This window comes from Sander vitreus, chromosome 24, assembly GCF_031162955.1.
Source record: "Sander vitreus isolate 19-12246 chromosome 24, sanVit1, whole genome shotgun sequence".
NCBI classification, from domain to species: Eukaryota; Metazoa; Chordata; class Actinopteri; order Perciformes; family Percidae; genus Sander; species Sander vitreus.
This window is the reverse complement of record NC_135878.1, coordinates 7,115,452-7,128,742: the sequence shown is the minus strand read 5'-3', so window position 1 is coordinate 7,128,742 and position 13,291 is coordinate 7,115,452. Positions and strand designations below refer to the sequence as shown.

Below are 13,291 nucleotides of genomic sequence, written 5' to 3'. Positions count from 1 at the left end.
CAAACACTATTAACATTAATAAAATTCAGTAGAAACAAACGTGTCCCAACAATAGATTTCCCCTTCAACAAGAAAGAAGGATCTCCAGACTCATAATACAAAGTAATACGTTTGTACGTAAGTGGTGACTTGAACTTATATTATATCTAAAATAATTTTGTAGACATAACAATGGATTTTGCCACTAAATGTTGGTGTTAACGTTTTTTCTTTCTACAATTTCACTTTCTACCCGACAGAGGCAGATTTACTTTCGTTTTCATCTACCCAAATCATTTTGCAGTGAATGCTATGTGTAATTACACTTCCTAACAGGTGTCGTCTTTTGTCATTTAAAAAAAAAAAAAAAAAAAGCATCACTTCAGTCAAATTTAGCTTGTAAAATGACTACTGGGGAACAAAGATGCAACACATGAGAACACATGGAGATGACACAGACTGTAAGGTGACTTGTTTCTGAGGGATCATTTCCTGGTGGAGACCTGGATTTGGCTGGTAGGTGATTTACAGAAAGCAGAGCACAACATAAATCAACAATGATGCAGTATAACCCAGCTCCAACACAAAATGTTTACAAAAATAAATGACATCTCTGTCACGGATTACACTGCTCTGTGGAACTCATTTTCCATGCAGAACAAAAAGAAATAGAAGCAAATGGCATCTTCTGGCAGAAAAACAACTCTAACTAAAACACATCTTGACATTGCAATGCTGCTACAACTCGCTTGTGTCAAACACTGCAGTTAGCGGGGACTTCATTTCAGGGTGGTGAGCCTCCTCCAGAATAATCCGGCAGAACGCTGATTGGGGGTTACGGTGAATATCAAATTAAGGAGTTGACTCAAGGAGGCAGCCTGACACTGGCTGCTCATTGTGAATCCAAGAAATGTGATATGTAATAAAATGTGGGGATTAAGAGATTAAAGCCTTTAGGTGAGAGGAATAAGGTATGCGGATTTGGATATGACTGAGGATGGACTGTGCTAGTATCACAATATTGAAGGAGATTAATGAATGAATGCAGAACTGGGTTAGAGCCTGGTAATGTTTTAGTACAATCGCCTGCGGCTGACCATAAAAATACTTACAGATATAAACTTAACTCCGATCAGAGGACAGCAGATTTTGGAGAGGAGCAGACAACTGTGACGCACACATTATCACGGTTGTCTCCATGGACACCTGTCTCCATGGTGACAACCTTGGGAGTTTACCACGAGGACAAAGAGGAGACATGGACCTGACTCTCTGTCTGTGTGTCTGTGTGTGTGTGTGTGTGTGTGTGTGTGTGTGTTTACTTATGGAAAAGAGAGGGCAGAGTGCAAGCTTGCACGTGTCGCCGAACGCATCTTCATGTGTGTTTGCATGCTTGGTCTATGCCTCTATGTTTATTAATGAGTCTGCTTATATAAAACGGATCAGTGAATATCAAATGAGTCTGCACTGCTTGTGTCAAAGTGAGCTGCTCTCTGCGTTTGTTTACCAGTTTCTGGTGGTGAACTTCATATTCAGTGCTCTGTCTTTCCTCCGTATCCATCCGCAGCTCAGGAATAGCTTCCATCTTCATTCCAGTCACTGGCAGGGGAAGGGAAAAGTATCTATTATGGATGGTGACACTTAGCCACTTTCACACACACGCAGAGATCAAACTGGCTCGCTAAAGCAAGACAGACAGCAGAGTGTTGGAGGTAACAGAAGTAGAAACTGAATATAGCACGTGTATATAGCACAGCATATACAGCACGGTACGCATAGACCATGCAGCTGCATCACATATCTCCTAACAACCACAGCTGGCGCCTTAATAAAGGTCAAGTGGAGCTGGCGGTGTGCAAATAATGGCTGAGAGAAGGAGAGATAGCGGAAAAATACTGTCCTGACTTTACTTCAAGTCTCTACTTCAAAACAATCTTGTGATGTATTTTAAGAGGAGACGTTACTTAACCTGAAGAAATATTTTTTATTAGACTGGAATCATTGTTAAAATGTAACATGCAACGTTAGCCATGATCTGTAGCAGTTTTAAATAGCTACATTACTTACATACGCTTATTATGTTTCCTACCTTGATAAGGATTGTTAGCAAACCAGATATGATTTATTTAGGGTTCTTAAGTCATTAATAGCTTCATTAATTGTTGATACATAATTCATTAATGCTTCATAGAGCAGTTACGAGCCACTATTAAGAGCAACTTTTGGGTTGTCAGGTTGTAAAAAAAAACAAAAAAAAAACCTTTTGCTGGTGAGTTAATAAAATACTAACAAGTCACCTATTAAAGGGAAATACACCATCAATTCTGCAGTTACACATAAAGTATAAAAAATACTTACTAAATAATGTATCACTAAGCCATTGGCTAAAGGTAGTAAGCAAATATGAAAGTAATTGATTGAGATCTTTCACAACCTGGCAACTCAGAAGTTCTTATTTATGGCTTATAATAACTCATCTATAAAGAATCAGTGAATCAGCTGTTTACAAGAACATTTCTATAAAGACTTAAGAGTTTGCAGCCTAGCAATCTGGTGGGCAGGGTGTGACAAAGTCAACAGCATCACAATCTGCAGGCCGTAAACCCTATCCATCTGAATTTCCAAATACATACGAATACTTAAAATCACAATATTGGGTAACTTTTGAACAATAGTACCAACCTGGCCGTGTGGGAATGCCTCTGTCAAGACTGGGGCCGGAGTCCACTGGCTCAACTAGAGAATGAGTGAGAGAGAGAGAGAGAATTTTTTATTTTAAATATAATTTGTAACACAAATAATGTGTAAAAACAGAAAAGGACAAGCAATAATTTTCATGCCACACAACCCTACAAAACCAAAAGTGGATTGCATATAGCTTTATAGAATAGCATGTTATTTCTACAACTCTGAACCAAAATGTTGTGAAATGTAATCAACAACCCGGTGCTTCAGTAAGTACCCTGGTTCTCAGTGTTGGGCTGGTTGAAGCTCTCAGGGTGGACGAAGCCGATTCCCCCCAGGCCCAGTGTGTCCTCCTGGGGCAACAGGTCGGTCTGGCCGTCTCCCAGCTCCTGGTCGGGCATCAGGGCGTCGTTGCCGTAGCTCACCCTCACGTCCGTCTGCAGGTTGGCCAGCTGCTGGGCCATCTCCGCCTGCTCCCTCTGCAGAAGCTCTGGATGGAGGCGGCAGGAAGGAAGGAGAGAGGTCAGTGGTCACAAGAGAAACGGAGGTGGAGAGAGGAAAGGAAGGAGGTTTCACTTCATTTGTCAAACTTATATCTTGTTGTTTGCAGTTAGTATTAACATAAAATGCTCTCTATCATAATAAATATTGATGCTTAAAAGAAAGAATAATTTCTTAGATAATTAGAATTAAAAAAAAGAGGCATTTTGTTTCTACTTAGAGAAAATATTATATCCTACGTAATGACCCAAACAAATGTTTCTCTATCAGAAGGGACAGACAACCTCCATGAAATGTTATAGACTTGGTGCTTTTACTTCTGCATACTGTGTGTTTGTTCTTGTGTGCGTTTTGACAGGCAGAACAGACAGTGACTATCTCCGACACAAAGACACAGATGGCTGTGTGACGCACGCAACTCCAATAAACCCAAAAACCCACAGAAACCTAGCGAATGCAGGGGCGGGCGGGAGGGAGGGAGGGAAGGGGATTTATCTTCCCAGCAAACAGTTTGGTTTGAACAGAAGAATTAGGCCAAATCACTCCAATGCTCTTATCAACAAAACAATATTTTCGGGGCTGGAATTTAGAACATTCAATCTCTCTGTTACATGTAGCACATTCAGGACAGTGTGTCTTCTGCTATATCTTTCTCATGCCAAGGTCAGCAGTCACACAGTGAAAGAAATACCTCTAAAATTTGGTTTGGTTCATGTCATTCTGATTTCAGATCTTTGTTTTCTTGTCTCTCTACCTAGTCACTGCTCACTCAGCTAAACCTCCTTTCCATCTTTCTCAGTTGCACTTAGATTCTACTATAAATTGGATTACATTTTTGCGCATTTTAAGTCACCAATAGTGACGATTTAATGTTTCAGAGTAACGTGTCTTAAGCATCAAAATGACTGACTCACCAACTTGGTCCTGGATGTCGTCAGCCACACCCGGCACCTTGTAGAGAAGTCCCAGAGACTGGTTCATACGCTCCTCAATGACACGCAGGTGGGTCAGTACCTTTTATAAACACATGCACATAAGCACATATAAAACTGCATCCGCTTCTTCAGGAAAAAAAAAAAACGCATAATATATTTAGGAAAGTGGCTTCATATACAAGTGAAATGATGATGCTACCTGAGGTCTGATCTGCGCAGCCTTCTTGGGATCCACCATGCGGACGTGTTCAAAGTGTTTGAGGGTGTGCTGCCTGTCCTTTTGCTCAGCACGCACATACTTCTTCAACAGGCTGAAGACGTGGCGAGGCTACAAAAGACGATGACAGATGGTTAAGAGCAGAGGAAGGACACAGTGAAATATGTATATACAGTCTGGATCAGAAAACAAACCTTCGTACTTGCAACCAAAATCACACTATAGCTAACATTTGTAAAACGCGCCGTTGATACAATCAGTCAGTAACATTGTTTTTCTCCAAATCTATTCTGCTTATGAGAAGATAAGATATTTATCAAACCTCAGACATTAATCAAAATGCCAATGTACAACAGTGATTTCATAGATTGCAATCCGATGCATTTATCTTATTTTACAAAGCATACGCTCCATTTGGCTCCATTTTTTTGTGTATTAACATAGGCGAAACATAGTAGCAAAGGACAAGCAAAACACAACACAAACAGGAGAGTTATTCAGAAATATATCTTGATGAATAGCTGAGAATGGTAAAAGCAACAACAAGAAGGTGGAGAATGGCGGGACAACAGTATTAAGAGTGCGGATCGGGATGCATTTTTCTGTCCGAGCCCGGCCCACGTCCGATAGAGCAGTAACCGACAGGCATTAAGATATTTATGTCCGAGCCCAACACAGTTAAAATCTCATTTTTTTTGTCATACTAATGACACAGGTACATTTGTTTGTGTGGAAAGCCCGCTTTTATTAAGCAACTGTAGGAAGGCATTCGGAAAGGTCAACAACAAGGGTAACAAGCGCATGTTAACACAGGGGCGTGTGTGTGTGTGTGTGTGTGTGTGTGTGTGTGTGTGTCTGTATGTCGGTGTGTGTCTGTCCCAAAAACTAACCTTTGCATCAAGTGAAACAGGCCCATTGGCTACCTACATGATAAGCGGTTTTAAATTTAAAACGTTCAATGCCTTATCGCGCTGATGTGACCGAGCTCGAACATCATTTCTAAATATCTGTCCGAACCCGTTCCGTTAGGCCCCGTCAGGCTCGGGTCGTGTATCCATCCTCTAAAACAGTAAGTCCTGCAAGAAAATACTATCTCGAAAAGCACAGTGAATCACAGGGGAAGTGACCTTGGTAATAAATGAACACTGTCATCATCTGCATCAGTTATATGAAAGAGGATCGCTGCTGAACTGTGTATATAACGTACCCTGGGTGGGTCCTGCTGCAGCACGGTCAGGTAGCTCTCTAGAGCCAGGCGGCGGCGATCATTAAGCAGAGCCTCCACCCGAGCCATGTGGGTCTCCACCAGCTGCTGCCGTTCACTGGCTGCCTCCTGTTCCAGTGCCTCCACCTTCTCCTGGAAACGCTGCACAAATTGCAACATATACATAAAAAAGGACACCAAAAACATTGGGTGATTTTGTATACGGCCAGAATGTGCATGTTTTACCTGGATGACGGCCTTCTTGTCAGCACGTGGAAGATTCTTAGCTTCCCTCTCAGCTTCCTCCCACTCTCTCATCACCTGAGTACAAAAATGGAAAAAAAGGGTTAATGTAACTTGTCAAATCTACTTTCTTTCCACGTGTTCTATCACGGGTTGATTTTACACTTGAGTGAAACATGTTGCTCTCTGATCTTTTCATGGCTGTCTAAAAGGAAGAAAATCTGACATTTTACACAGCTATGAAAAGATAACTGGTCTGCACTGCAGTGGGTAAATAACAGATCCTTCTGGTCCGTGTAAATAATCCTTTCAGATTGAGAATGCTGAAATGAGGGAGTTTCTGCTTTTTGAATCACAGAGGGCTTGTGCTAGGTCAAAGTGCAGTAAGACAATAAAAGTCCTAAATCAACAGTTTGTGTTCCCCTTTTTGATCAGTTTACAGAAGATGACTGCACCTCAATTTCATCCTTACTGGGTGGAGCTTTGAAAACTGTGACGTTATTGTGGACCATCTGGCTCTGCCGGAGCGTGAGCCGGTTCATTAAAGAATACAATTAAAAGTTGAATTGGCTCAGTCGCCTTAACAATCGCACCGGTTCGTTTTTACTTGACACATCTTTTCTCCCTCCATTAATGTCCTCTCTCTACTACAAAAAAAATCCTTCTCTCTGTTCAACCTGCTTAGCTACCATTACTCATTCACTTGTATGCAGTGTCTGCTGATCAGCTTTCAGTCTGCTGAATGAAAAAAACAAAAAAACATCCACAGTAAAAACATAACATCCTCCCTCCTCATTTATTCTCTTTGCTTCCTTCCTTCCCTCTCTCCGTCAGTACCTGGGACATCCTCTCGCGGTGCTTAGCCTCCAGGCTCTCTTTGGCCTTCTGGAAGTGGCCGTGTTCGTTTTCGTCAGCAGGCGTCTCCAGGTAGTGGTCCACAGCGTCGGGGGAGCTGGGCGTGGCTGTGGGTACTGCATGAAATGGAAGTAGAGGGAGAAAAAAGAGGAGGCAGAGAGGGTGAAAAGCCTTTTAGTGAAGCATCTTTTTATTGCACACTTATTTGGTTGACCTGGGGACTGGCTGTGTTGCCTCGGCACACACAAACACAAAACACAGAGCTTAAAAATGGGTTAATAGGGTTAGTGTGAGATCAGGAGAGAAAGAAAAGAGTAGCTGTAGCTGGAAGCCATCACCCCCCAAAAGCAAACAAGTGAATGTCTCAGATGACCCACAGTCTTTTGTAGGAGACAGACAAAACCCCTCTTTCATTTATATAACTTCATCCAGAGCGTGATACGGCTCTCATGCCAAAAACACTGACGCTGGAATGTATCCTCTCAAAAGCACTGACTGAATTTTGGTCGACTTACTAGCAAGAAATATAAATGGACCACAAATTGCGTGACACCTGGATTTAATCAGTGGAAAGTTGATCTTTCATTGGTGTGCTTTCAAAAGTGGTTGGTGGTACGTGTGTAAGTGTGTGTGTGTGTGTGTGTGTGTGTGTGTGTGTGTGTGTGTGTGTGTGTGTGTGTGTGTGTGTGTGTGTGTGTGTGTGTGAAGGTCACACGTCATGTGAAATTGGTTATGTCTGATAAGAGCGCATGACTGCACAGGACAAAAAAAAAAAACCACACAGCAACACAGGTTATTCACTTTGACCTAAGCCGAGTGTTCCGTTAGCCTGGACTCCTCAAAATCATTTAAAGGGTCAGTTCACCCGAATGACGATTTCTCACTTCCATCCAGTGGTATCATACAGATAGTTTTGGTTTTATTTACCCAGGTTGAGAGATTTCTGCCTCCACCCCAACACAATGACAACAACAGTTTACATAGGGACTATCTTCTTTGGTGGAGAGTAGTTCGAATTGATCGAGGTAGGTGAAAACATTTTTTTTGTAAATGGGCGAACCGACCCTTTAACTACTGTACAATGTAATTAAAGTGGTAATGACCCAATTCCTTGTTTAGATTTTCATAGTCTGATTTTCTTGAATCATTGCTGTTAAGCATTAGAAATTCCCTATTTGCTACCTTGTGCACTACATTACCTTTGCACTATTGTATTTAAGTGTCCTAAAGTGCAAGCCAAGTGCCCCAACAATTCCCATAATGGAACAAATAAATGCTGTAACCAAAGCATGTACACTACTTAATGCCAATTATTGCCTAATATATCAATTGACTTACTATACTCATTATAGAGTATCGAGTGTAAACAACTGTTAATTGACCACAAATGCAAGTGCAAATTGTGTGTGTCTGTAGGTTTTGTGTGTTGCCGGGGGGGAAATAAGACACTGCAGTACTTTCTCACCTCCAATATACTCAACAGAGCAGAAATCTCACACTATAAAACACACACTCGATAAAATTAGATCAAAATATAGGGGGATGGAGATAGCATGACTCCATTTCGCTGCAGGGCAGATCATGCTCTTCTTGACTGAAATGCACACATTCACGAATATATCAAGCAAGGTCACTGAACCCCACACCCACACAAAATAGGTTGGCAGTTCCAGTGTTTTTTTTTTCACACATTAGTAGCAATCATCCTCATCAGTGTTGCCACTGATAATCAATCATCATAATGTGATGTCGAAGGCAGGTATGCTCTGAGAGTGTGTAATGGTGTACTGATGAGTTTTTCCTTACCTTTACCAAGGGAATCTTTCACATTTTCAAAACCGCAGCCGGGTAATTTAACATTTGATTTAAATAAATGTAATAAAGTAACCAGAACCTATTTCCTACGTGACAAGGATGGAAGAATGTAAGCAAGCCTGTAACACTTCAGGGCTGTAAGGGATAATGTGCAGCGAGGTAAGGATTATTGCTAAATAATTCCTTGCCTGGATGATTTTACAGCTCAAATTTAATATAAAGTAATACATAAGATGAGGCCCATGAAACAACTGTAATCGCTGAAATAACAGCAGTTATTATAGATGCTCTATAGGGCAACAACACTGTAACCATGACAATGTAAAGAGATATCTAGAGAATGGCATTCAGCCTGTAAAGCAATTGCCCATAAAAATGAATCCTCCGTATTTATATTTCAGCAACACTAATTCTAATAGAAATCCATAAATTCAACTTAAATCCGGTATTCTGAATTACCGAACCTCTTCATTGAGGATTCAGAGAAGCCATGTAGTATTATTTCTTTTTTATTGCTATGGCTTTAATATAACTGCTAAAACACATCACCAGCTTTTGAAACAGAACTAGGTCCAGTTGCTCAACGTAAATTATTCACAAAAACATTTTATACCCATCTTACACACTAGAAAGCGTGAAGGAACAGTGAGCATACACACGATCAGATTGGTGGCTTTAAGAATCCACAAAGGGGTTACGGGAAAGGTAAAGTCTGTTTTTAGTGCACACACACACACACACACACACACACACACTATACACACACACACAGAGTGATGGAGCTGACGGGTAAGAAACGTCTAGAAGAGAAGCACACCAAGCAACAAACTTTTGAGCATCTGGCTAGTGGACAGCTTAGATAGACAGCGAGTAAAAGCGAGGGTTAGAGACAAACTGGCTGCTGGTTGAAGTTAACTGCTGTCGGGCAAGACTTACTGACACTGCTGCAGACAGACAGGCAGTACTCCTCTGAGTCAAAGTTATTCCTGTTGCCTCCGCAGCCGCCGTAGATAAACTGAGCACAGCGGCCCTCTTGGTGGTCAAAGTACCAGCGGGGCAGCATGGCCCGGCATGGACCAGTCTCTGCATTGGCCCAGCACACATCTTGGAGGACACACACACACACACACACACACATATACAAGCTTGTCATCAGTACACTGCCACAAAAGTCTCTTTAGCTCAACCTACTGTACATAGTGCATCATCTGTATGTCGAGTTCTATGAAAAGATCTCAAGTGCGTTCACCTAGAAAACATGCCACTTAAAATTCAAGGGCATGTAATATAAAATAAAGTACCCAATGTCACATACAGTAGCATGTAAAGATAACCGGGTTCAAGCATTATTAATGCTACTTGGAATTGAATTAAAGACCAATTTAACGCTAAAATTAAGAAACAAAGCCAGAACAACCAGTTCTGATTCTGATGGAACGTAGCTAATGAAAGCCCTGAAATGATAAACGAGCACAATAAGAAAAATGACAGCAGGAAATTAATTGGTGAGGAAAACAAAGTTCAATCGTGTTAAGCAAAGCATAAAAAAAATGGAGCGAAAAACACATTTTGTATGTTGTACTACAAAGCTTGTTCCACATTAATCTAAATGCGAAGAAACCCGTCATCTGATTAATGTGTTTAAGATGTTAGCATTTCTTTAGCAGCCTTCAATTTAGAACATTTCCAAGGCTTTTCAAGGACCTCCAGATACCCAATCTCAGATACCACTATTTATACCAGAGGATGAGAACCAGACGCGCCCACCTAAGAAATGTTCCTCACCTCTGACAACCTCTTCCACAGACTCTGTGGTGGTGGTAGTGGTTGTGGTCGTCATGGCAATGCTGGTGGTGGGCTCGTCAGCATCATCGTTGTCGTCAAGGGTGTCGATAATGACGTCGTCTCCATCCTCCTCCTCTTCCTCTTCATCCACCACCTCTTCGTCGTCCTCTCCGTCTCCATCCTGGTCGTTGTTCAGTACGTCCTGTTCCTCCTCCTCTTCCTCGTCATTTTCCTCGGTTACCTCCTCCTCCTCCTCCTCCTCCTCTTCCTCTTCCTTGTCCTCCTCGACCACAGATGGCCTGGTTTCCGCTTGCTGCTCTGCTGGCTCTGGCTCCCGCACCATACTGGGAGGGAAGGAGGGATGGGAGAAAAAGGGAGAGATGGGAGGGGGGGAGAAAAATGAAGGAAAGGGAGGAACAGAGTTAAGGGGGACATATGGAGAGAACAAGAGCAATCGGGGGAAGTAGAGGTGACAAAGAAGGAGGGATGAGGAAATAAGGAAGACAAGGAGGATGAATGTGAAGGAGGCAAGGACAAAGACTTTAAATTATAACCTTTGCTGAAAGAAGAGACATTTATCCTGACAGCAATGTTGAAAAGGAAAGTGGCAATATCTCTGATCATCTGAGCACTGATGTATTACTCTGCTGCTGCCTTGCCCTCATTTATCTGAGCGTGCCGTGTGTGTACCTGTTGTCAGAGTAATCCGTCTCCGCTCCACCCCACCAGACATCGGAATCATCAGCGTCCTGCTCGGCGCTGTCGGCGTCACGCTCCGCCTCCGCGGGACAGCACACAAACTCCACTCCTCGGAAACGGTCGATGCCGCACGGCAACAGCATACCATAGTCGTGGAGATTCATGGTGCGGTCTCCACAGGACTACAGACATGTAGAACAAGAAAGACACACACAGACAAAGAATAGATCCGTGACTGTTCCTGCTAGTCGTTGCAGTAGTTTAGGTATGCGTGTCTGTGTGTACTCACCTCCTTGGCTACGGTGTGCCAGTGCAGGTGGCTCTCACACTGGTCCATACGCTCCTGGTGCAGGAACTTGCACTTGTCAGGAACAAGCAGGGCGTCGCTCACAAACTCTCCCACTGCAGAAAAAACAATATCAATATTTATTATTAATACACAATGGGCAATTTTAGCCCAGCCTTCTAACTGACTGAAGATACATTTCAACCAACAGTGATGACTCTGATAAACCATTTCTGCATAGCTGACACCTAACTGCTTAGTTGCTATGGTAACTATTGTCTTGTGGTGACCAGAGCCAGATAATGGTCTTTTCTTTATTTCCCACTACTTTCTAAAAATACTTTCACACACACACACTGGAAAACTGTGGATCAGTGAAAACATATGGGACTCACCCAGACAGCGGTAGGGCACCACAATGTGCATGTGACTGCGACACTGCTTGCGTCCCTTCTTGCACCAGTTCTGGATGCTGACTGGCTGGTTGGCCTCCACCACATTGGTAATCTGGAGCTCTGGGTACACCTACACACATTAGCATTATATATCAGGATGGCATCATAACATGAAAAAGCTGAAAGAGAGTCGAACAGGTGATCCCTTTCACATCAACAATGTATAATGAACACTGGTAACTTCTATCACTAAAGTTCCGTCTGTGTCCTACACACACACACATGCAGTCGCACCCAAATATCTTAACCAATTTCTACAAATTTACTGCCTTTGTTAACATAACATGCTCCCTTACTTTAGAAAATGTGTTTTTTACAAGATGCTTTAAAAAATATGTAATCTTTGCATTATGTAGTGCGCCTCTGATGCGGTCTCTGCTTGCCAGATACTGCTGTGTTTACCTCTATGTTCCTCTCAGCCATGCATGACATCTGCCTCGACACAATATTCCTAGTCGACGTATCATCCCTCCCCAAATACATGTTCTTTTTCATGACACCTCTTCTTCCGTTTTCTCTCCTCTCATGCCTCTCCAAATGCAGAGGAAAATAATACAAATTCCATAACCTTCTCGGTCCCTTGTCACTCTCACATATGCAAGTCAACTTTTCCCATTCAGCTTTGGGTAGGAAAATACTCCATATCTCTATTTTTCGTTTTGATATTTGAAATTCAAAATGTTAAAACAAGTTGAACCCGGGACTTAAAGCTGATCCTGTAAGCATTCGTTTCGTTATCACTGGATTTGTTATCAGTGGTAACAATGGAGACCTTATCCTGCTTTGAGTCTGTCTTACATGCTTTTCAGAGAAATCATCACCTCTGCTTATCAGACAATTCCCTTTTATCATTTCTCTTAGCATAGTGCATTTATGCAGTGACAGCCTACACTGCTGGAATATTCCCCAAAGAAATGTGGTTTAGTGGTTGGAGGAGGGCAGTTTTCTTTGGGCAAACAACAACACAGTGGTTCGCTGTGTTGTCGTTCTGCATTTGGTTTGGTAAGCTTCACACTAACTAATTTAAGCTTTTAAAGTAAAGTCACATGGACTTAAGCAGCTTGTTTACCGAGCCGAGTTTCGGCATCATGTCACCATGCCAAATTGGGGATTTTGTTGAATAAAAACAAATCTGTTTGCGGTCTCTGTAACCCACTAATGATGGACTTCTGTCCTCTTATAGGCTCTCACTCCAGCAAGAAAACAATACCTCCGTCTGCCCACTAATATCCATATTACTGTTAGTTTCGTGTTGTTGGTTCAGATTGTCATGACCGAGACTCACATTTTCAGGCATCTTTGCATGCATTTTATTGGTACCACCTACGTTTGAAAATTGGTCTCACTTGCCCAAAACGTACCAAAATAAAATTGCAAATCCACTAGAAAATGAAAAATGATCCAATCTTGTTTGTTGTGAACCCCCCTAACATATTCTGCATTGCTACCTGCTCAATCATCGTAATTTCGCTCTAAGAGAGTCAGCTTAATGGCTAAAATGTAAATTATCCAACCCACAAATTCAACGAAAAATGTAATTACTATAACAATGCATCATCTTGGCTTATTGCTCACTCAAAACAAAATAAACACTGGGTAATTACTGTTTAAGTATTCCATATATCACAGCAT

The 13,291-nt window shown here is 42.0% G+C and overlaps 1 protein-coding gene across 3 annotated transcripts in view; it reads right to left on the bottom strand.

The window, feature by feature from the left end:
• appa (amyloid beta (A4) precursor protein a) overlaps positions 1 to 13,291 on the bottom strand; it is a 35,081-nt gene that overhangs the window by 4,841 nt on the left and 16,949 nt on the right. The window contains exons 3-15 of one of the 3 annotated variants that reach the window (XM_078244094.1): positions 11,600 to 11,729; positions 11,208 to 11,320; positions 10,910 to 11,100; positions 10,220 to 10,563; positions 9,371 to 9,538; positions 6,602 to 6,735; positions 5,768 to 5,842; positions 5,525 to 5,674; positions 4,300 to 4,428; positions 4,080 to 4,179; positions 2,942 to 3,154; positions 2,662 to 2,715; positions 1,487 to 1,578 (exon numbers count right to left, since the gene is read on the bottom strand). In XM_078244094.1, the coding sequence (XP_078100220.1) occupies positions 1,487 to 1,578; positions 2,662 to 2,715; positions 2,942 to 3,154; positions 4,080 to 4,179; positions 4,300 to 4,428; positions 5,525 to 5,674; positions 5,768 to 5,842; positions 6,602 to 6,735; positions 9,371 to 9,538; positions 10,220 to 10,563; positions 10,910 to 11,100; positions 11,208 to 11,320; positions 11,600 to 11,729 (1,893 nt within the window). Of the gene's footprint in view, positions 1 to 1,486; positions 1,579 to 2,661; positions 2,716 to 2,941; positions 3,155 to 4,079; positions 4,180 to 4,299; positions 4,429 to 5,524; positions 5,684 to 5,767; positions 5,843 to 6,601; positions 6,736 to 9,370; positions 9,539 to 10,219; positions 10,564 to 10,909; positions 11,101 to 11,207; positions 11,321 to 11,599; positions 11,730 to 13,291 lie in introns of all 3 variants that reach the window. The other 2 variants (XM_078244093.1, XM_078244095.1) reach the window with 2 other exon arrangements.